General features: G+C 58.2%; 2 protein-coding genes across 2 annotated transcripts in view; both read left to right on the top strand.

The window, feature by feature from the left end:
* Positions 1 to 17,741, top strand: part of COL7A1 (collagen type VII alpha 1 chain) — a 30,881-nt gene extending 13,140 nt beyond the window's left edge. The window contains exons 46-118 of the mRNA XM_077777099.1: positions 59 to 91; positions 452 to 484; positions 662 to 715; positions 791 to 850; positions 939 to 974; positions 1,082 to 1,162; positions 1,265 to 1,300; positions 1,491 to 1,535; positions 1,692 to 1,763; positions 1,977 to 2,021; positions 2,270 to 2,296; positions 2,489 to 2,518; positions 2,637 to 2,717; positions 2,794 to 2,829; positions 2,906 to 2,941; positions 3,030 to 3,110; positions 3,362 to 3,397; positions 3,801 to 3,863; positions 4,092 to 4,136; positions 5,103 to 5,138; positions 5,213 to 5,248; positions 5,358 to 5,453; positions 5,573 to 5,608; positions 5,704 to 5,739; positions 5,848 to 5,895; positions 6,224 to 6,259; positions 6,393 to 6,515; positions 6,598 to 6,798; positions 6,893 to 6,928; positions 7,010 to 7,063; positions 7,247 to 7,315; positions 7,391 to 7,435; positions 7,555 to 7,617; positions 7,766 to 7,810; positions 8,119 to 8,154; positions 8,284 to 8,319; positions 8,459 to 8,503; positions 8,727 to 8,759; positions 8,838 to 8,900; positions 8,991 to 9,026; positions 9,107 to 9,187; positions 9,307 to 9,375; positions 9,495 to 9,530; positions 9,605 to 9,646; positions 9,800 to 9,844; positions 9,933 to 9,977; positions 10,603 to 10,638; positions 10,721 to 10,780; positions 10,918 to 11,025; positions 11,202 to 11,273; positions 11,416 to 11,451; positions 11,606 to 11,665; positions 11,763 to 11,807; positions 12,032 to 12,067; positions 12,179 to 12,214; positions 12,294 to 12,350; positions 12,500 to 12,571; positions 13,045 to 13,116; positions 13,324 to 13,359; positions 13,675 to 13,755; positions 13,981 to 14,034; positions 14,110 to 14,163; positions 14,236 to 14,298; positions 14,753 to 14,815; positions 14,904 to 15,020; positions 15,196 to 15,273; positions 15,371 to 15,424; positions 15,581 to 15,629; positions 16,274 to 16,306; positions 16,454 to 16,540; positions 16,726 to 16,815; positions 16,946 to 17,143; positions 17,428 to 17,741. Coding sequence (XP_077633225.1) covers positions 59 to 91; positions 452 to 484; positions 662 to 715; positions 791 to 850; positions 939 to 974; positions 1,082 to 1,162; positions 1,265 to 1,300; positions 1,491 to 1,535; positions 1,692 to 1,763; positions 1,977 to 2,021; positions 2,270 to 2,296; positions 2,489 to 2,518; positions 2,637 to 2,717; positions 2,794 to 2,829; positions 2,906 to 2,941; positions 3,030 to 3,110; positions 3,362 to 3,397; positions 3,801 to 3,863; positions 4,092 to 4,136; positions 5,103 to 5,138; positions 5,213 to 5,248; positions 5,358 to 5,453; positions 5,573 to 5,608; positions 5,704 to 5,739; positions 5,848 to 5,895; positions 6,224 to 6,259; positions 6,393 to 6,515; positions 6,598 to 6,798; positions 6,893 to 6,928; positions 7,010 to 7,063; positions 7,247 to 7,315; positions 7,391 to 7,435; positions 7,555 to 7,617; positions 7,766 to 7,810; positions 8,119 to 8,154; positions 8,284 to 8,319; positions 8,459 to 8,503; positions 8,727 to 8,759; positions 8,838 to 8,900; positions 8,991 to 9,026; positions 9,107 to 9,187; positions 9,307 to 9,375; positions 9,495 to 9,530; positions 9,605 to 9,646; positions 9,800 to 9,844; positions 9,933 to 9,977; positions 10,603 to 10,638; positions 10,721 to 10,780; positions 10,918 to 11,025; positions 11,202 to 11,273; positions 11,416 to 11,451; positions 11,606 to 11,665; positions 11,763 to 11,807; positions 12,032 to 12,067; positions 12,179 to 12,214; positions 12,294 to 12,350; positions 12,500 to 12,571; positions 13,045 to 13,116; positions 13,324 to 13,359; positions 13,675 to 13,755; positions 13,981 to 14,034; positions 14,110 to 14,163; positions 14,236 to 14,298; positions 14,753 to 14,815; positions 14,904 to 15,020; positions 15,196 to 15,273; positions 15,371 to 15,424; positions 15,581 to 15,629; positions 16,274 to 16,306; positions 16,454 to 16,540; positions 16,726 to 16,815; positions 16,946 to 17,143; positions 17,428 to 17,444 — 4,221 coding nt within the window. The 3' untranslated portion in view covers positions 17,445 to 17,741. The remainder of the gene's footprint in view (positions 1 to 58; positions 92 to 451; positions 485 to 661; positions 716 to 790; positions 851 to 938; positions 975 to 1,081; positions 1,163 to 1,264; positions 1,301 to 1,490; positions 1,536 to 1,691; positions 1,764 to 1,976; positions 2,022 to 2,269; positions 2,297 to 2,488; positions 2,519 to 2,636; positions 2,718 to 2,793; positions 2,830 to 2,905; positions 2,942 to 3,029; positions 3,111 to 3,361; positions 3,398 to 3,800; positions 3,864 to 4,091; positions 4,137 to 5,102; positions 5,139 to 5,212; positions 5,249 to 5,357; positions 5,454 to 5,572; positions 5,609 to 5,703; positions 5,740 to 5,847; positions 5,896 to 6,223; positions 6,260 to 6,392; positions 6,516 to 6,597; positions 6,799 to 6,892; positions 6,929 to 7,009; positions 7,064 to 7,246; positions 7,316 to 7,390; positions 7,436 to 7,554; positions 7,618 to 7,765; positions 7,811 to 8,118; positions 8,155 to 8,283; positions 8,320 to 8,458; positions 8,504 to 8,726; positions 8,760 to 8,837; positions 8,901 to 8,990; positions 9,027 to 9,106; positions 9,188 to 9,306; positions 9,376 to 9,494; positions 9,531 to 9,604; positions 9,647 to 9,799; positions 9,845 to 9,932; positions 9,978 to 10,602; positions 10,639 to 10,720; positions 10,781 to 10,917; positions 11,026 to 11,201; positions 11,274 to 11,415; positions 11,452 to 11,605; positions 11,666 to 11,762; positions 11,808 to 12,031; positions 12,068 to 12,178; positions 12,215 to 12,293; positions 12,351 to 12,499; positions 12,572 to 13,044; positions 13,117 to 13,323; positions 13,360 to 13,674; positions 13,756 to 13,980; positions 14,035 to 14,109; positions 14,164 to 14,235; positions 14,299 to 14,752; positions 14,816 to 14,903; positions 15,021 to 15,195; positions 15,274 to 15,370; positions 15,425 to 15,580; positions 15,630 to 16,273; positions 16,307 to 16,453; positions 16,541 to 16,725; positions 16,816 to 16,945; positions 17,144 to 17,427) is intronic.
* A 1,050-nt stretch (positions 17,742 to 18,791) lies between these two features.
* On the top strand, positions 18,792 to 19,130 carry UCN2 (urocortin 2). Its single transcript, XM_077777192.1, has one exon. The coding sequence runs from the start codon at positions 18,792 to 18,794 to the stop codon at positions 19,128 to 19,130; it is 339 nt and encodes a 112-aa protein (XP_077633318.1).
* The last annotated feature ends 1,039 nt before the right edge of the window (positions 19,131 to 20,169 follow it).

Below are 20,169 nucleotides of genomic sequence, written 5' to 3'. Positions count from 1 at the left end.
GACCTGGAGTTCCCAGATGGGACTCTGACCCATCCCTCCCTCTATCTTTTTTCCACAGGGGGAGCCTGGTCTCCCTGGGGACCCTGCAGTGGTGAGCAAAAGGAAGATGGGGCTCTGAGCACACCGTGGCTCCTTGAGCACTGGCCTATGGAGACCAGTATTCCAGGCTGAGACCCCATGACCTTGGGACCCTGGGCAGGCTACGAGTTCTGTGACTCTCCTGATGCCATAATGCATCTCCTGACTCTTGGCTGTAACCTGTGACCCCATGACCATTATATAGGTCATGAACTCTGTGTAACCCCTGCCCTGCTCCCAGCGGTGACTCTATGACCTCTGGACAGAGACTGAGCTCTACGAGTTCCAGTTCTGTATTACCCCATCCCCAGTCAATCACGTAGTGCTGTAATCCCCCGGCAGGGCCAAATGTGTCTGTCCTGTTTGTTTTCAGGGACCTGATGGTGCTGGAGCCAAAGGAGAGAAGGTAATTCTGGCGAGAGTGAGAGGGAGGCTGATCCAGGGTTGAGGTCAAGGTCACGAGTCTGCCTTTTGGCTTTCCTGGAGGCCCCTGGAAGTCATAGGGTTGTGTCATGATTGCTGGATTGTGGGATCATGGAACCTGGGGCTGATGCTGATGGTTGATGGTCTTTGTTACCTCCAGGGAGATGTGGGGCCCACGGGGCCTAGAGGAGCTACAGGAGTCAAAGGAGAGCGGGTGAGTGAAGGGAAAGTGTCTAAGCGGGGAGGGCAGGTGAAGGTTGTGCTCTGACTTCTGATCCTTTCACCACAGGGCCCACCCGGCTTGGTTCTTCAAGGAGACCCTGGCCCCAAAGGAGACCCTGGAGACCGAGTAAATATATGTGGGGCTGGGGAGTGTGGCAGATTAGGTAGTACCCAGGAGCCCCAACTAAGTCTTGTACCCCCTCTACACCCTACAGGGTCCCATTGGCCTGACTGGCAGAGCAGGACCCCCGGTGAGTACCTGTGACCTTGGGTAACCTCAAGGTTTCTGGGGTTACCACCCCTCAAGGACAGGCTACTATGTGCATCCTGCATCACCCCACTTTTGCCTCCCCCACAGGGTGACTCAGGGCCTCCTGGGGAGAAGGGAGACCCTGGGCGGCCTGGTCCCCCAGGACTCGTTGGCCCCCGAGGACGAGATGTAAGAAAGCTGGAGTTGGGGAAGTCTTGGGAGGTAGGGGAGTAGCGTGTTGCCATCATCGCGGGGGATCTTGGGACCAGGACTTATTCTCATGTCTTTCAGGGTGAAGTTGGAGAGAAAGGTGATGAGGGTCCCCCGGTAAGATTCCTTCCCACTGTGATTTCTGACCTTTGCACTGTGATCCCACTGGACTAGGGGCTCCACTAGGTCCTCCGGTCTATTCCCTTGCCTACTGTCTATCTGGTGCCCAGACCCTTCTCTGCCCCTGCTCCTTGAATCAGTTTGGGCTCAAGCCACCTGCTCAGTGTGGCTTTTTCTCCATCACCAGGGTGAACCAGGTTTGCCTGGAAAAGCTGGCGAGCGTGGCCTTCGGGTGAGGCTGGCAGGGAGAAGTAAGGGGGTGGTGCGTGGCATGATGGGAAACTCAGGCATGGTTTTGGAGGTGATTGGGAACCTGGGCAGTATGGGAGGTCATGGGAAACCTGCAGAATACCAGGAGGGCCTGTCTCAGACCACCTGCTCTTCCCAGGGGACACCTGGAGCTCGGGGGCCTGTGGGTGAGAAAGGAGACCAAGGAGATCCTGGAGAGGATGGACGAAATGTGAGTCCCAACCCTGACCCCTAACCCCAACTTCAGCCGTCCACTTCCCAGCCCCCGCTCCTGCCATCCCAACCCTGCAATGCTAAATGCTCACAATGCCCTGTGACCCCTTCATCACAACCCCCAAAGGCCACCAGGTGCCCCATGAGTCTTTAGTTTGCCTTCAAAGCTTCCTGAAACTGCTATCTTGAGTGACCCCCTGACTTTCTACAGGGCAGCCCTGGACCATCTGGACCCAAGGGTGACCGTGGGGAGCCAGTGAGTAATGCCAGTGTTCTGGGCTTGGGAGGAATGGGGGTTTCCAGTGCTTGATCTGGTCAGTGTGCACATAAGGAGCCTGGAGGTCAAGGTGGGGAATATTGATGGCCACCTCCAAGCCTGACCTGCCTTCTGGGTGTTGGCATTGGGGTGCTTCAAGGAATTAGGGAGCAGAGTTGAGCCTGGGACAAACAGCCATGCCCTGGGACCTTAGGGCTCCTATTGACCATAATCATTTCCTTTCCCAGGGTCTCCCAGGACCCCCTGCACGTCTGGTAAGGGCTTATCTGGGTCTGGTCCTCTGTCATCTCCCTCACCTGCCCCTGTTGGCACCACGTGGTATCCTTTCATCCCTTCCACTGCCCCCTGTTCCCCCCTTGGCCTCCTGATAGCTCCATTGATCCTATATCCCCTCACTGGCCCCACTTCTCCTTGTTGAACCATTCACTGGCTATTCCCCCCCACAGGTAGACACAGGACTTGGAGCCGGAGAGAAGGTATCAGGGTCTGTGGGTGGAGTGAAGCTCTGAGCACAGGGGAGCCTTCTGGTGCCTCTGTGATTGGCATACCTGCAGCCCTTGGGCCATTTCTTCAACAAGCTTGTCTCTGCGACAGGGAGAGCCTGGGGATCGTGGACAGGAGGGTCCTCGAGGACCCAAGGGTGATCCGGGTCCCCCCGGAGCCACTGGAGAGAGGGTGAGTGTGGTTGGTCCCATGAGGAGGTGTGGATCTGGGAAAGCCTGCTCTGATTTCTTCCTCCTCCTATCCTCAGGGCATCAGTGGACTCCGAGGGCCCCCAGGCCCTCAGGTGAGTGATGCTCTTTGCCCCAGCAGCCTCAATCCTCCTCTCGCTCTCACCTCTTATCTGACCTTGTTCCCACTAGGGGGATCCAGGTGTCCGAGGCCCAGCAGGAGAGAAGGTAAGAGGGCATGTAGGTTTCCAGCCGTGAGCCAGGCTCTTAGGTCCATCTTACCCTTTGAGGCCTCTTACTTCTCTGTTTTCCTCAGGGTGACCGGGGTCCACCTGGCCTGGATGGCCGCGGTGGGCTGGATGGTAAACCAGGAGCCCCTGGCCCCCCTGGGCTGCATGTGAGTAATGATGGTCACGGTCTAGTCACCCTTTCCCTTCCCTCTTCACATGACCCCAGCCTCACCTGGGTCTTCTTGGTCTTGATGAGCTCGGGAGCTGGGTGCCATATCTATGTCTTCTAGAACCTTCCTGGGTGGGAGGTGTTAGTATCTTGTAGGCCTGAGTTCAGAGGAACTAGGGGTGCTGTCAATGGGTGGTGCTCCTGACCCTGTGATCACTGCAGACCTCCTGACTTTGAGTCTCTCCTCAGGGTGCTACAGGCAAAGCTGGAGACCCAGGGAGAGACGTAAGTGAGAGATCTTAGGCCGGAGGGTGGCTCAGGGGTCCAGCATAAATGCCCGGGGTTGTCATTTCACAGCATCACTAGGAATAGGGGCAATTGGTCCATCCCTGTCCTTGGGAGGGGTTTCAGTCCCTGGCAGGCAGGTATGAGCAGGGTCCAGCTTTCTGACCTTCTCAGCCTTGGGGGTCTTATTAGGTCCCCCAAGTCCTGTGGGTTCTTCCTTGGGAGTTTTAGCAGGGGACCCCTAACCAATGGAGTCTCTGCCTCAGGGGATTTCAGTGAAACCTACAAATTTTGGGGGTCTCTACACTCAAGGAGGATCTGAATGGGGGTCCTCTCCAGTCCATGGGTGTGCTCCAGGGGCTCTTTCAGTGGCTCTCTCAATCCTAGCAAAGGCTTTTTCCAGGGGCTTCCAGGCCTCCGAGGAGAACACGGCCCCCCTGGCCCACCTGGCCCCTCTGGAGCCCAGGTGAGATTGAGTTTTCATGGTACCCGTTTTGTTTTTTTTTTTAAGTTTATTCACATATGTGTGTATGCATATAATCTCTACACCCAACGTGGGGCTCAAACTCATGATCCTGAGATCAAGAGCCTCATGCTCTACCAACTGAGCTCCAGGTCCCCCTCATGGTATCCTTTTCCCCTGTTACTGCCTTCATCTGAGCTCTGACTTCTGATCAATGATCTATTCCCACAGGGAAAGCCAGGAGATGATGGCAAGCCTGGCCTGAATGGGAAAAATGTGAGTTTCCAGAGCAGACACAGAGACACCTACTGAGAAATGCCAGCACATGTACACAGCCCAGATATGTAGCTGCACATGGGACACACATGCAGACACTTGCTGAGACGTGTCAACACCCATGTACCTAGCCCAGACCTACATACAGGTGCATCCTGAAATCCATCTCCATGTGCACATCAGGCCGCCTTGCAGACAGTGAGTTATATGGGCATGGTGGCTTGCACCCAGATGGACTGACACCTGCTAAAATAACCCACAGCCATAGCCACAGGCGCAGAGCCACAGATGCAGATTGAGGGGGGCAGACATACTGGCATGAAGCCATATTCAGGGATATTTGGAGACGTGTTGACACAGACACCTCCACCCAGACCAGATATGTGCTAAGATATGGACCCAGGGCCACATGTGGACCTGTGCTGAAACATAAGGAGACAAACATCCAAGGCTCTGGCTTGTGACACATACATAGGGCCACACATGTTGAGATACACACAAGACCTATAGACAGATACTGAGACACATAGACAATTCTCAAGGTACTGGAGACATGTAGACACATGTCTGTCCTGTGTATACATGTATTTGCCCACATGTAGACATGAGTCAAGATGTACAGACAGAGACACCTACTAAGTGTCACCTACAAGGAAATACAGACCCATGCATGCATGCACATGCTAACACACACGCACACACATCCAGAGATACACAGATGTGACATTACATCTAGAAAGCCAGAGGTAGAGGACATGTGCAGTTACATGTGGAAGTGAGCAGAGCCACACAGGCATGCCCTCAGATGTATCACCGCTCACTCAGATGGTCAGAGGCCATGCTCCAAGACACACAGGGACTTGGAGCTACAGGCACAGACATACAGTCATCTGAGACCAGCCAAGCCAGGGTCTTGCAGCCAGAAACCAGTGAATTTTTGAGCTGATGTGAATCTTCTGCCCACAGGGAGAACCTGGGGACCCTGGAGAAGATGGAAGGAAGGTGAGGCCCCTTGCCTGGAGTCTGGTCTGCCCTCAGCATAGGGCCTTATCTAAAGTACCCTTTGTCTTCCATAGGGAGAGAAGGGAGACTCGGGCGCCCCTGGGAGAGAAGTGAGTGCTGGAGCCTTCTGCAACCTGACCTCTGACCCTGACTCTGTGATATATGGTTCCACTCTTTTCTGGGGTCTCAGGGTGCTGATCCTGGCTGCATCCTCCACAGGGCCATGAGGGTCCCAAGGGTGAGCGTGGAACTCCTGGTAGCCCTGGACTGCAGGGTCCCCCAGGCCTCCCTGGACAGGTGGGCCCTTCTGGCCAGGTGAGTATCCAGGAGGGTAGTTCTAGGACTTGGGGGCATGGGAGCTGTTATGTTCCCACTGGATACCATCCTGGGATCCATGATCCTATGTGACCCCTTTGTGTTTTATCGTATCTCAGGGTTTTCCTGGGGTTCCAGGAAACACAGGCCCCAAGGTGAGTGTGGATGTGGCAGATAGGGGTGCGGTGAGGGGCTGAGCAGGGTTGACGCATTTCCCCCACCTCTCTTTGTGATCGCTCTTTGTTCTCAGGGTGACCGTGGAGAGACTGGACCCAAAGGGGAACAGGTGAGGTCCCCAACTTTTTCACATGCCCAGGTAGCCATAACTCCCACGTGGTGCATGCACACTTCCCCTAGAAACTGGGTCCAGCAACTTGTCCCTTGGTGTCTCCAGGGCCTCCCTGGAGAGCGTGGCCTGAGAGGAGAACCTGGGAGTGTGGGGGTGAGTGAAGCTTAGGACCTGGTCCTTGACTCTTACTGGCATGCCTAAAGGAGGTACCTCTATCCCCTCCCCCTTGCCCTGTGGCCCCGTGGGTTCTGTCCTGTGTGTTCAGTCCCCTGTCCTATGGAGTTCCTGTAGCCTACACTGGGGGAACCGGGCAGTGGGAGCATGCTGGGGTGGGGGTAGGGCTTCCATGGCCTCTAGCTGCCTCAACCAGCACTAAAGGGTCCTGTGGGCAAGAGGCCTGGAGAAGAGAGTATGGAAGCTGTTTCTGGGAGCGGCGTGGGGCTTCTCTGAGGGCAGCCCCTCACCCAGCTTGTGTCCCCAGAATGTGGAGCGGTTGCTGGAAACAGTTGGCATCAAGGTAGGTTGTTTGGGGGCTGGGAGTAGGGGCAGATGGAGCCCCCAAGGGGCAAGTAGTGCCCCCATGGCCTAGCAGGGGCCTGGGTGGCTGCGGGAACCGGCCCTGTTTCCCCAACCCCTCCATTATCACCCAGGCATCTTCCCTGCGGGAGATCGTGGAGACCTGGGATGAGAGCTCCGGCAGCTTCCTGCCCCTGCCTGACCGGCGCCGTGGCCCTAAGGGGGATCCAGGCGAGCGGGGCCCCCCAGGCAAGGAGGTGAGCGTCAGCCACTCAGTGGGGGTACCCTGTGGACAGTGTCATCACACCTCTAGCAATATTCACTCTTCTTTTCCTCCAGGGCCCCATTGGCTTTTCTGGAGAACGTGGACTGAAGGGAGATCGTGGAGACCCTGGCCCTCAGGGGCCACCGGGCCTGGCCCTTGGGGAAAGGGGCCCCCCTGGACCTCCCGGCCTTGCCGGGGAGCCTGGAAAGCCTGGTATTCCTGGGCTCCCAGGCCGGGCTGGGGACGCAGGAGAGGCAGGAAGGCCAGGAGAGAGGGTGAGCTGGGCTAGCCGGGAGGGCTGGGGATGTGGGGCTAGGAGGAGCTGGGCTCCCTGTGGATATGGCCCCCATCCTGTTATTTGCACCTCAGGGAGAACGAGGAGAGAAAGGAGAACGTGGGGAACAGGTGAGCTGAGAGGGGCTGCAGGGGGTAGGACTTCCTGGGTGCTGTGCTGGGGAAGCCACACCGTTTCCTTCTTCTCCACAGGGCAGAGACGGCCCTCCTGGCCTCCCTGGACCTCCTGGCCCCCCCGGCCCCAAGGTGATCAGCCCAGCCCTGCCCTGGGCCTATGACTGTTGTTACCTGAGGGCCACCATTAACTTAGGCCTCAGAAACTCCATGTGGTGTCTCTAATCCATAATCCTGTGGGATCCTTTGATCTGGGGTGACCCCTTCATGCCTCTGTGATAGATACATTTCTCCCCTATGACCTTGTATTTATAGGTGGCTGTGGATGAGCTAGGTCCTGGACTCTCTGGAGTGCAAGGACCCCCTGGACTCAAGGGCACTAAGGTCAGTGTGTGCAATCAGCCGGGGGGCCACCTCCTGCCATGGCACCAGGCCCAGCTTGACGTGTCATCTGTACAGGGGGATCCAGGCAGTGACGGCGATCAAGGCCCCAAGGGAGACAGGGTGAGGCCTACTACCCCACCATGCTTCCCTCTCCTTTAGGGGGGCACATGAGGGGTGGTAGTGTATATGGGCACACAGTAGTGACTGGACAGGACATGCCATTCTTGCATGGGTTGCAGGGTGTGCCAGGCATCAAGGGAGACCGGGGAGAACCTGGCCAGAGGGGTCTCGATGGCAGCCCGGTGAGTCTGTGCCACAGGCCCCCATGTGCCCGCATAGCGCTCTTACAGTGCTGTCTGGACTGGAGTCTGCACTGCCTGGGACTGTCCGGGGGCGGCTGGGATGTGGGAACAAAGAGGGACCATGTGGCCTCAAACCTATTCTCTCCAGGGTCTACCAGGAGAGCGTGGTGTGGCCGGACCTGAAGGGAAGCCGGTAAGTGGCAGGAACTGCCTGGCCCAGGCTCCTGGGAATGGCTGCTTTCTGCTGTGAGCTGGCTGCTCTATGCACATGTCACCAGTGACAAGGGTGTGTGCCCAGGTGTGAGTGCAGATGCATGACGTGTGTGTGTGTGTGTGTATGTAGACCAGTATGTGATATCCTTGAGGGACAGTCCCTGGGTATGGGGTGATCTATGCCTGAGGGGTGGCAGCCTGCTAGTTCCCTAGACAGAGGCCTCCGCAGGGTGAAATAGGCCCACGTGAGGCCCAGATTGAGACTCAGCAGCCCCCTTCTCTACCCAGGGTTTGCAAGGTCCGAGGGGGACCCCTGGCCCAGTGGTGAGTATCTTAGAATTCTCACCCCCCCTGCCCCCACCCTGCCCCATGCCACAAGGGGCAGTACTGCCTTAGTTTCCCTGGTGGGGTGGGACTGGCTCCGCCTCACCCGACTCCTTCTCTCTCCAACAGGGTGGCCATGGAGACCCTGGACCTCCTGGTGCCCCGGTGAGTGACAGGAAAGCACTGCCTGCTGGGGGTGGGATGAGCACTATTCCCCACTGATGAGCCAGACCTTTTTGTGTGAATCCCCGAGCCCCGGCAGATGACTCTGACCCCTGTCTCCTGTATTGATACTTTTTTCTAGGGTCTTGCTGGCTCCACAGGACCCCAGGGTCCTTCTGGTCTGAAGGTGAGTATCAGTGTGTGTGGGCATGTGGCTAAAAGGCAGAGCTCAGAGCTTCTCTCAGCCACGTCCACACCAGGATTGCACCTGCCACCCCCCTGGGATGTCATCATCCGGCGATGGGGCTGAGCACCAAGGTGCCCCGCCCATGTGGGCTTTGCTTGTGGGCAGGGGGCTGAGGAGCCTCTTGTCCTTTTGTGGGGCCACAAAGTCTCTGGGTTTTTGGCAGGGGGAGCCTGGAGAGACAGGACCGCCAGGACGGGTGAGTGGCCCAGTTCAGGGGTTAGAGTCACAGGGAGCAGGTGGGGTTGGCGCTGCCCTCAACTGTTTCTTCCCCCAGGGCCTGCCCGGACCCACCGGGCCTGTGGGACTTCCTGGCCCTCCTGGCCCTTCAGGCCTCGTGGTAAGTGAGGTCCCTGCAGGGACACCGTGTCCTGCCCTCTGGGTCCCGTGTTCTTCCATGTTCCCCTCACATCTGACTTGTCTCCTTCAGGGTCCTCAGGGGGCACCGGGCTTGCCTGGACAAGTGGTGAGTCCTGGGGGTCAAGGCTGAGCTCCTAGGGGTCAGGAGTCAGTGGGCAGTCCCCTAACAGAGCTTCTCCCTTTCAGGGGGAGACAGGGAAGCCAGGAGCCCCAGGTCGTGATGGTGCCAGTGGAAAAGATGGAGACAGAGGAGCTCCTGGTGTGCCGGTGCGTATTCTGGGAGAGCTTGCTTCCAGCCTGTGACGGGGCCATGTGCCCGGTCCTGTGCTGTGGCAGCCGGCAGTGTGGTGGGGAGGCACTGAGTCCTTCACATTGCTCTGTCACAGGGATCACCAGGTCTGCCCGGCCCCGTTGGACCTAAAGGAGAGACTGGATCCATGGGGGCTCCTGGACAGGTGATCCTGACCCTGACCCCGACCCTCTGTACCAGCTCCTCTGCCTCACCATCCAGGATGGCGGGGTGGGGCTGAAGATACAGCGGGGGGCTAGGTAACTCACTGGGCATTCCCCACAGGCTCTGGTCGGGCCCCCTGGAGCAAAGGGAGAGAAGGTGAGTGTGCAGGAGGCCTGGGGGGAGGGACTAAGGGGACCCAGGGCATCCCACTGACCCTTCTCCCTCATCAGGGAGCCCCCGGAGGCCGTGCTGGAGACCTGGTGGGAGAGCCGGTGAGTGTGGAGCCTCTGACAGCATAGTTTACCTATCCTCATGGCCCTTGGCTTTCATAAAAGGCATCACATTGGACCCTGTGCCTCCTTCCCTGAGTGTCATCTTTCTGTGACCCTAATGCCCGTGTTGCTTCCTGTCCCTTGTCTCTACAGGGAGCCAAAGGTGACCGAGGACTGCCAGGGCCTCGGGGCGAGAAGGTGAGGTGGGCCTAGCCCAAAGGCCTAAGCACTGGGTAGAGGGGGCCAGGCAGGGTGGCTAGATCCCCTTACCACTCCTTCTGTGCAGGGTGAAGCTGGCCGTGCAGGGGAGCCTGGAGACCCTGGGGAAGATGTGAGTCTGGGGTTGGGGCAAGTCTGAGCTGGGTATGAGGAGTGCAGTTGTGGACATGAGGGACCATTCCTGGGCCTGTGCGCCCTCCAGTATTCAGGATCCTGCTCCAGGGAGTACACCGGGATCCAGCCTCTCGGCTTCCACACTCCCGGCATGGAGGGGAGGGGGTGCGCCTTTGCTTCTTTGTACCTGTCCTAGGGCTTCTGCTCCTCACTGTGTCTGAGCACACACGTGTTTGTCCCTGTCTGATGCCCTAGGTGATCTGTTAATGTCCCCCTTTCCCCCACCACCTCTGCGTTCCGTGGATCTGAGTGCGTGCTTGTGGGCCTGTCTTAGCTCCCTGGATTGGGGTGGCTCTGAGTTCCCGCAAATGTGCTCCTGGGAGCTCCCACTTGTCTGTGTTCACACTGAGGTCCCTATGCCTGTGCTCCTGTGTGGGCTCCCGTGTCTGTAGCCATGCCTGAACTCCCACATATCTGTGGTCCCCTCTGAGTTCCTGTGAGCCAATCCTTGCTTACAGGTCTGAGACCCACATCTGAGCTACCCTGGGAATATTCCTGGGCCATGTCTAAGCTTTGGGTTCATTTTCTTCCCCTCTCAAGTACTGTTTACTTTGCTTTTTCAGGGTCAAAAAGGGGCTCCTGGACTCAAGGGTAATAAGGTATGTGTACCCTAAAGCATCCCTGCTGGGGGTCATGTTCCTGGGACTCAGAGAGCTAATCTGACTCCTCTTTCCCTTAAAGGGTGACCCAGGAGTCGGGGTCCAGGGCCCCCTTGGGCCAGCTGGTCTTCCAGGTCTGAAGGTCAGTCAATGCCCTATCACCAGTGGTGTGCAGCAGGCAGGGAGGTGCCTGGAAGTGGGAAGAAGAGGGCATTCTGGGCCTGGTTCTGGGAAGGAGTCCTCCTGAGACCACTCCTCCCTTTGCTATCTCTGTTCCAGGGAGATGCGGGCCCCCCTGGGCCCCCCGGTGCTCCTGGTGTTGTCGGATTCCCTGGTCAGACAGGCCCTCGTGGAGAGATGGGTCAGCCAGGCCCCAGTGGAGAGCGGGTAAGCACGCTGGAAGCAGCATGTGGGGACTTGGTGACTTCAGGACTTCTGAATCTCGTATTTGGGGAGGAGAAGGGGGCCCAGGCCCTGCCTCAGGGGCTCCAATCTTGGAGGAGCCAAAGGGGAGGAAGGTCTCCAAGTCACCCTCTGCCTCTTTTGTTTCATTGTTCCCATAGGGTTTGGCAGGTCTCCCGGGGAGAGAGGGAGCCCCAGGTCCCTTGGGGCCACCGGGACCACCAGGGTCAGCGGTGAGTAGAAGTGTTCCAATGTCCCGGGTATCTGATTCCTGTGTGTTGGAGTCTGTCCAGGTGGGAACTGGGACACACTGTGTGGCTGGGTATGTGTGTGTGCTTTGGAGGGCATGGGGCGCTCACCTTACTCTGCCCACAGGGAGTGCCCGGGCCCTCTGGACTCAAAGGAGACAAGGTAGATGGGACAATGCTGTTGGCTCTCCTGTATCCATCACTCCCTCTAACCTCCACTGACCCCTGTCGCCACCTCCAACCTCCACTGACCTCCCTTGACCCTCTGCCCCCTACTGATTCCCCTCGCATATCCCTGATGTCCTGTTGATCTCCAGGGAGACCCTGGTGCAGGGCTGCCCGGGGCCCGAGGCGAGCGTGGGGAACCTGGTGTCCGGGTATGTATGTCCTGCTCTGTATTCATGGCTCCCTTTATCACAGCTCTCACCTCTCATTTCCAGCTTCTAATTCAGTGAACTCCATGTCGCCATCCAGGGTGAAGATGGGCATCCTGGCCAGGAGGGACCCCGAGGACTCACGGTGGGTCCCCTTGGGGAAAGCACCAGTGATGTGACTTCAGTCCTCTGCCTGTGACCTCTGTGCTGTTGGGACACTCTCTGTAGTCTTCTGGTTCTTTTTATGTACTCTCTGGGCCTTCATGTCTCCCACCCCCCTGACCCCTTGGTCCTCTCCTGCCTCCTGAGCAGTCTCCCCACTAATGCCCCCAAGTTTATTTAGCTCACTGTTGTCTTCTCCTCATACAGGGGCCCCCGGGCATTCGGGGGGAACGTGGGGAGAAGGTAAGGACATGGGAAAAAGGCCCCAGGGTGAGCAAGGGGTGGGGCCAGATCTTGTAATTCAGGACTTGGGACTCCTCAGTTTGGAGAGATTCACACTCTTCCACCCAATAGGGTGATGCCGGAACTGCAGGGCTAAAGGGTGACAAGGTGAGTGTGGGCATGCGGGAGGGCAGAGGCAGGGGCTAAGGGTACTCTTGAGTCCTCTGACTGCCCCCTGTCCACTCAGGGTGACACAGCCATGGCTGTGGGGCCTCCAGGGCCACGGGGTGCCAAGGGGGACATGGTGAGTAGGTCTGGCTCATGTACAGAGTGGGTCTCTCTTGGGTGTGGGAGGAGCTCCCACGGGGGCTGGGCCAGGGAACCTGAGAGCTCAAACCCTCAGATGGTGAGGGACCTCCAGCCCCTGACCCTCACTTCTGACCCCTGACACAGGGCGAACGAGGGCCTCGGGGCATAGATGGTGACAAAGGACCTCGAGGAGACATTGGGAACCCTGGAGAGAAGGTACAGGGAAGAGGGTGGGGTACTCTATATGGGGTCAGAAGAGGGTTTCTGTAGGCTATGGGGGCCCTATTGAGGGTCTGTGAGGAGAAGGGAGGATGGAAGCTTTTTGGGGGTCAGGAGGAGGGGGTTCAGTGGGCTCTGGTGACTCTGTGGGGTGGCTGAGAGGATGAGGGCTCTACAGTGGGCTCGAGGACCTCCATGTGAGGTCGCCAAGGAGGTCTATGGAATGTAGCTCGAAGAGAGCCCCTCTGGGAACAGACAAGGGGCTTCTTAGGAGTCATGGGTACTCCAGGTAGGTTCAGGAGCACCATGGTAGGAAGAAGGGGCAGGGATCTGAGGGCCAGGGTGAGAAATGAGCCACACTGAGGGTGATGGTGGGAGCAGTGCTGCCCCACCTGGCAGGTTCCCCTCATACTTCAAGCCTCCAGCCTGGCGTGGTCCTGATTGTGTCCCTCTCTTGGTCACATCCACAGGGCACCAAGGGAGAGCCTGGTGACAAGGGCTCAGCTGGGTTGCTAGGAGCTCGTGGACTCACAGGACCCAAGGTCAGCCCTGGCACAGACCCAAAACCACCCATTACACGCATCTGTCTCATGGGTGTTCTCCGAACATTGGAGGCTTTCCAGACTCCCTCACTGCTGGCCACGTGGCTATGTGCTTACATGGGATCTGTGTGCAGCTTGGGAGTCACTGAATAGCATGAGGGACAGTCACACTGAAGGGCTGCCCTCCCCCATCTGTGTTTCCCACAGGGTGAGCCTGGTGCTGTAGGGATCCCAGGTGACCCGGTAAGAAGCCCTTGATCCCACAGAGAGCCCCTGCCCCACACACCCCATCCCCCTGTGGTAGTCTTTGACCTTATAGTGACCCAGTGGTCTCACGGCACCCTCGTGCTGCCCAGGACCCCCACCTTCACAGTGATTGCTATGATGGCTCCACCTGCACAGTGACCTCTGCCCATGGAAAACCCAGCCCTTCCAGTGGCTCTGGCCTCCAATACTGACTCTCACCCCTGTGGTGTTCCCTGTTCCTTTCACCCGGAGTGATTCCCCTGGATCCCTCCTGACCTCCCTTAACTCCATATTGACCCCTCTCTCCACCAGGGATCACCAGGAAAGGATGGAACCCCAGGTGTCCGAGGCGACAAAGGAGATATTGGCTTCATGGGTCCCCGGGGCCTCAAGGTGGGAAGGGGTTCGGGTTTCTGCCTGGTCAGGAAGATCTGATGTGGGAGGGCAAGGTATCTGGGGTCAGATGTGGGGGTTTCTGGTGTTGGATGTGGGACATTAGATTAGGGTTTGGAAGGTCAGAGGTTAGAGTGTCTGAGGGCAGTTTGGAGAGTGGTTACATGGTCTGGTCAAGGGGTTAAGTGTCTGGAAGTCACTTTTCCATCTGCTTTTTCCCCCCAGGGTGAACGAGGGATAAAGGGGGCCTGTGGCCTTGACGGAGAGAAGGGAGATAAGGTACAGAGGTGATGGGGACATGGGCATCTGTGGGGCTTGGGGCGTAAATCTGACCCCTCTACCTGATCCCTGCAGGGAGAAGCTGGTCCCCCTGGCCGCCCTGGGCTGGCAGGACGCAAGGGCGATGTGGTGAGTATGGGGCACCCAGAATGGGGAGAGGATGGGTGGGCCAGGACCAAGCTCATGTTTTCTCTTCTCCAGGGGGAGCCAGGTGTGCCGGGCCAGTCGGGGACCCCTGGGAAGGAGGGCCTGATTGGTCCCAAGGTATGGGCCCTCTTGACAGTGGACAAAAGGGGGTCAGAATGGGGGCAGTGAAGGTCATGGTAGGGCCATGGGGGTTTCATGTCAAGAAGGCTGTGGAAGGTTGGGACACTGGGGGGTAGAGTGGGGTTGGTTCTGGGGTTTTAGGGTGAGTTGGGGGTCACAGTGGGAACTTCAGATTAAGGGATGAGAGGTGGAGAAGTGGGGAGATGTGCATCAGGGCTGAGGTCAGTGGGGGAGGTTGGAGTGTTAGTATAAAAGAAATAGGTGGAAGCAGGGCAAGGGGTATTACCGTAGGGTCAGGGTCATGGGGATCATGGCAGATTGAGGGGCCTGAGATGGTATGGTCACAGGTGCTTGAGTCATGGAAGCTTGTGGCCATTGGACCAAGGGGCTCATGGCAGTTGAACTGAGGAGGCCAAGACAAACAGTCTCTCATGCTTCTTTCTGTTCCCAGGGTGATCGAGGCTTTGATGGGCAGCCAGGATCCAAGGGTGACCAGGGGGAGAAAGGGGAGCGGGTAAGTGGAGACCAAGGTCCAGCTAAAGGGATTGTACTTTCTGGAAGTGGGTCCATCTTTGGACTGAGCCTTACTTGTCTCTCCACAGGGGCCCCCAGGAATTGGGGGCTTCCCAGGTCCTAGGGGCAATGATGGCTCTACTGGTCCCCCTGGGCCACCTGGCAGTGTTGGTCCCAAAGGCCCTGAAGGACTTCAGGGCCAGAAGGTAAAGAGCTCTGACTCTGACTCTTGACTGCTGATCCTCCCTAACCCTTCCAGTATCACTGACCTCTGACCCTGAAACCCATCCCCAATACCCCTGCCCAAATCTCTGAGCCTCTGATCTCAACTTTCTCTCCTTCTGACCTCTCTGACTGCTCACTCATCCTTGTGTCTGACAGGGTGAGCGAGGTCCCCCTGGAGAGAGAGTGGTGGGTGCCCCTGGGGCCCCTGGGGCCCCTGGAGAGAGAGGGGAGCAGGTAAGTGGGGATTCCTGGGGTTGGGGTCAGAGACTGGGGTGACCTCTAGTGTCCCTAAGATCAGAGGTCACAGTCTGGTCCCATCCATTGCGCACAGGGGCGGCCAGGGCCCGCCGGCCCCCGAGGGGAGAAGGGAGAAGCTGCATTAACAGTAAGTGTGCGCCTGGGTAGACTGCGCCCCACCTCCTGCACCCTGAGCCTGGGCCCCTGACTCAGTGCTGTCCCCCTGTGATCTCTGCATCATATGCCCTTTGTCCCTCCTGTGATCCCTGGGTTCTTCATGATCCTTGTGGTCTTGTGTTCCCAGGAGGATGACATTCGGGGCTTTGTGCGTCAGGAGATGAGTCAGCATTGTGGTGAGTGGGGCCCAGCCCAGAGCCTCTTGGGTCTCATTCCCGCTCTACTCCCCTGGACAGGGGCGGGCGGGGTCCCCAGAACTGATGGGGGGCAAGCAGTCCCAGAGATGGGTGGAGATGGATAGATACACAGGAGGACACGTGCGCTCAGGACAGGCATGCTGTGAGAACTTTCCCCATTTGGTGACACACAACAAATGTGGGTGGACACACAGTGTTGCTAGAAGCCCAGTGTGGCCATGTGTGGAGGGGTGGAGGCGGGAGCAGCTCAGTGGGGCTCTGATGGCCCTGAGGGGTGTCAGAGAGTGAAGCTCCGTCTCCTCCTACCTCTCCTTCCGTTCCCTCTCCATGCCTGCCTGTTTCTGACCCTCCCTCTCTTGCCCTTTGTTGGCCTGTTCCCAAATTCTCTCTCTCATCCTTTGTCTGTTTCTCCTCTGCCTTTCTTCCTTTCTTCCTTCCTCTTTCTCTGCTTCCCACCCTTTCTCTCCTGTCGGTCTCTCTGTCACTCTCCCCTGCTGTCCTTCTCTGTCCATCTCTGCCCCGCTGTGTGTCTCTCCGTCTCTCTTTTTCTCTGCCCCTTTCCATTGTTGTCTCTTGCTCTCTCTGTTCTTTTCTCTCTCCCTGTCCTTCTCTGCCCCCTCTAGCTTGCCAGGGCCAGTTTCTTGCATCTGGATCACGTGAGTAGTTTTCTGATATTTTCTGCTCCTGGAACGTCCTCATCCCAGGCCCCACTGTGCACATCACCTGGGTTTACTCAGCAGGGGCTTGGCCGGGGTGGCTGCCATCATGACCCAAAGGCCCTGTGCCCCTGCTCCTTGCTCCAGGACCCCTCCCTAGTTATGCTGCAGACACTGCCAGCCCCCAACTCCACCCTGTGCCTGTGCTCCGGGTCTCTCATGCAGAGGAGGAAGGTGAGGACAGGGGACTCATGGGGCCTGTGTGGTGGGGTGCAGGGCACATGCCACTTGCATAGGGGCTACATGGAAGGCACATCTGTGGGAGACCGGCACTACCCGCCCCACCCCTGGGCCAGGGTTCGTCAGCATGAATGCGGCCCAGCAGCAGCCGTGCTCACAGCACCCCACCCTGCGTGCAGGTCAGAGGCCCCCTGAGGATGATGAATACGAATACTCCGAGTATTCCGTGGAGGAGTACCAGGACCCTGAAGCTCCTTGGGATGGCGATGGTGAGAATGGGGGCTGGCCCAGAGGGACTCAGGGAGGGGCAGTAGTGACCCCTGCTGACCTCTCACTGACCCCCAGTCCCTCTCTGACCGCTGCCACCCCTGCTGACCTCATGACCCCCATTGGCCCTAGACCCCTGCTCGCTTCCGCTGGACGAGGGCTCCTGCACTGCCTACACCCTGCGCTGGTACCATCGGGCCGTGGCAGGTGGCACAGAGGCCTGTCACCCCTTTGTCTATGGTGGCTGTGGAGGGAATGCCAATCGTTTTGGGACCCGTGAGGCCTGTGAGCGCCGCTGCCTGCCCCGCGTGGTCCAGAACCAGGGAACAGGTATGGGCCTACCCAGATCAGGTCCTGGTCAGTGTCCCAGTTCAGGAGCCCCCTCAGACTGGGGGACCTGGGACAGACCCTCCCTCAGACCAAGCAGCTGAATGGAGAACCCCAGCTGTGGAGTCCCCTCCATGCTCCCTCCTCAAGGACCTGAGTGAGGACCACCTCTCTGAGGTCAGAGCCTCCCTCCTGTTGTGCCCCTGGCTGCCCCACTGCCCCACAGCGTGGCCTACATGCTGGGTGAGGCCAGATGCCTGAAGTCAGTTCCCAACTACCCCACCCAGGTGCTGCCCGGCGCTGAGGCCCAGATGATGAGCTGAAGTCCAGCGTCCCCTGGTGGAGTCCTGTCCCTCCCCTTGGTGCTAGAGGCTAGAGGCCTGTGTGCACGTGAGCGTGCATGAGTGTGTCCGTTATTTCAGTGACTTGGTTCCGTGGGTCCAGCCTTCCCCCCTGTGGACAAACCCCCATTGTAGTTCCTGCCTCCCTGGCAGATGACTCAGTGTGGGGGTGGTTGTGGGCAGTGAGCGGATGTGACTGCATCTGACGTGCCCCTTGACCCAAGCCTGTGATGACATGGTGCTGATTCTGGGAGGGGGTAGGGTGGGGGCATTAAAGCTGCTGTTTTAAAAGGCCCCTGTTGTGACTCTTTGGGGAGATGGGGATGGCAAGGAGTCAGGTTTTCCCTGGGAGGTCATTGCTATCCTGCATGGGTGCAGAGTCCCTCCCTCTGTCCAGCCCTGCTCACTGTTCTGTGACCCTCAGTTCCCAATTTGTCCCCGAAAAGGAGTAGACAGAGTGGGGGCTGAGGACATGTCCTCACTGCCCCCCCCCAGGAGGGGATGAGTCAGAGGTGGGGGGCTGCTTCATGCCGGAGCCATGCCCAGCTCCTACCTCAGGGGGCTGAGAGATAAATGGGCCCAGAAGGGGACGGAGGCCGACCACAGCACAGCACCGCCTGGCCCCAGCCTCAGGCAGCCCCAGTGGCCCCACCTTGCCCCAGAGGAGGCTGCCGCTGCTGGTAGGACTGAGATGGCTCTGGGTGGGTTGGGCAGGGCCTTGGGGGCTGAATGGATCTGGGTATGGGTTAGTGGAGGTCTCTGGATCTGAGGGGCCCTGGAGTCTCTTGCTCCCTCTCCACCTTGAGGACTCCATTTCTTCCCTTCTTTGTCCGAGATCTGCTGCAAGCTCCCTCAGACCCAAGGCTCCCCTCTTGTCCCTCTGTGTTCTCGCCATGCCTTGGCATCCTTATTTTCATCATGCTGTCTGTTTCTGGGGTGGCTCCAGCCTCTCTGTCTTCCAGTCTCCCCCTATTTTGCCCTGTCTCCATGTCCTCCCCTTCGTCTTTCTCCCCTCCCCAAGTGTATCCATCTCTACATCTAGATCTAGACCTAGCTGTGCTCTCTGTCTCCTGTCTCCTTGCTCTCTCGGTCTCCCTGGCCCTGCTCTGTCTGGCTGTCTTGTGCTTTCATCTCTGTCTCTCTTATCTCTCTCCATCCCTTGCCTGGCCTCTCTAATCTCTACTTCTCTGTCTCTTTCCCTTGCTCTCCATCTCTGTCTGTCTACTTTCCCCATCTGCATCTGTCCATGAGCCACGGCTGCCCAGAGCCCCTGCCCTGAGCCTCTTTTCTCCTCGCAGCCTGACCACGCGATGACCAGGTGGGCTCTGCTGGTGCTGATGGTCCTGACGTCGGGCAGGGCACTGCTTGTCCCCACGACCCCTATTCCAGCCTTCCAGCTCCTCCCTCAGAACCCTCCCCAAGCTACTCCCTGCCCTGTGGCCTCAGAGAGCCCCTCAGCCAGCACCACGGGCCCCTCCACTGCTTGGGGCCACCCCAGCCCTGGCCCCCGCTCAGGCCCCCGCATCACTCTCTCGCTGGATGTCCCCATTGGCCTCCTGCGGATCTTACTGGAGCAAGCCCGGGCCAAAGCTGTGAGAGAGCAGGCCACTGCCAATGCTCGCATCCTGACCCATGTTGGCCGCCGCTGAGCCTGAGGGCAGGGGTCACAGTGATGGGGCCACCCTGAATTAGGAGACCTGGAAGGCAGCAGCAGAGCAGGATGGCACTACATCTGGGCACAGTGTGCCTGGCCACTACCCTGTGGGGTCACTGCCACGTGGTGTCATATCACAGCTGAGTGCCTCACAGAGCCACGGTGTGTTTGGACAGCCTGGACATCACTATATCGGGTGACTGCCAAATGGAGTCTTGCCATACCTGGAGCCCCACAGACTTACAATATGTCTGGACAGCTTGGACACTACCATGGAATGTCACTACTGTGTGGAGTCTTGCCATGTCTGGGTGCCCCACAGTCAAAGAGCCAAGAATCCGGACACTGTCAATGCGGTCACTCTTGTGCCACTTTTAGGAACCTCAACATAGGAGCCCAATATTGCATCTCAGACCCGTCCACCTAAGACCAGACCCACAGGTCTGCCCTGCCCCCAATGGGTCACCACACAGGGGAGTGCATGCTGAGGGTCACATGCATGTTTTGTGCTTCATGAGGCAGCACCCACCCCAGAAGAATGGGGCCATTAGGGGCATCTCCAGGCATGGGTGATCGTATGTGGGAAGTCTGTGGTTGTGACAGCCTTGCCTTGTGGTAGATGTATGTTTGATGGGTGGGTGCATCTCTGCGTATCTGACAGCCATGAGTGTGTGTGGGCAAGGGGAGGGCATGCGCGGGGGCTGGGAAGAACAGGTGCTTGTCCCCCAAACCTGCATGAAGCGCACTCAACACACAGCCAGGCACTGCCCTACCCCACACCCCTGTACACCCAGCCTTGGCCCTTGGACACACATGGCTCAGGGGAGAGGAGGCTCAGGCTGCTGGGGCTCCGGTCCAGCCCCGTACCCGTACCTCCTTTGTTAAATTGTCCCAAGCAAACAAAAACGTGCTCGCTTTTCCAAGCCTCAGTTTCTTCCACTGTAAAGCAGAGTGATGCCACCAAGCTTCTTGTGAGCATTGAGTGACAGTACATTTGAAGGTTCTGGCATGCAGGAAGTGCTCAATAAACATAG

Source organism: Crocuta crocuta, unplaced genomic scaffold (assembly GCF_008692635.1).
Source record: "Crocuta crocuta isolate KB4526 unplaced genomic scaffold, BGI_CrCroc_1.0 scaffold77, whole genome shotgun sequence".
Taxonomy (NCBI): Eukaryota; Metazoa; Chordata; class Mammalia; order Carnivora; family Hyaenidae; genus Crocuta; species Crocuta crocuta.
Note: the sequence above shows the minus strand (reverse complement) of the source record. Positions and strands in the feature narration are given on the sequence as shown.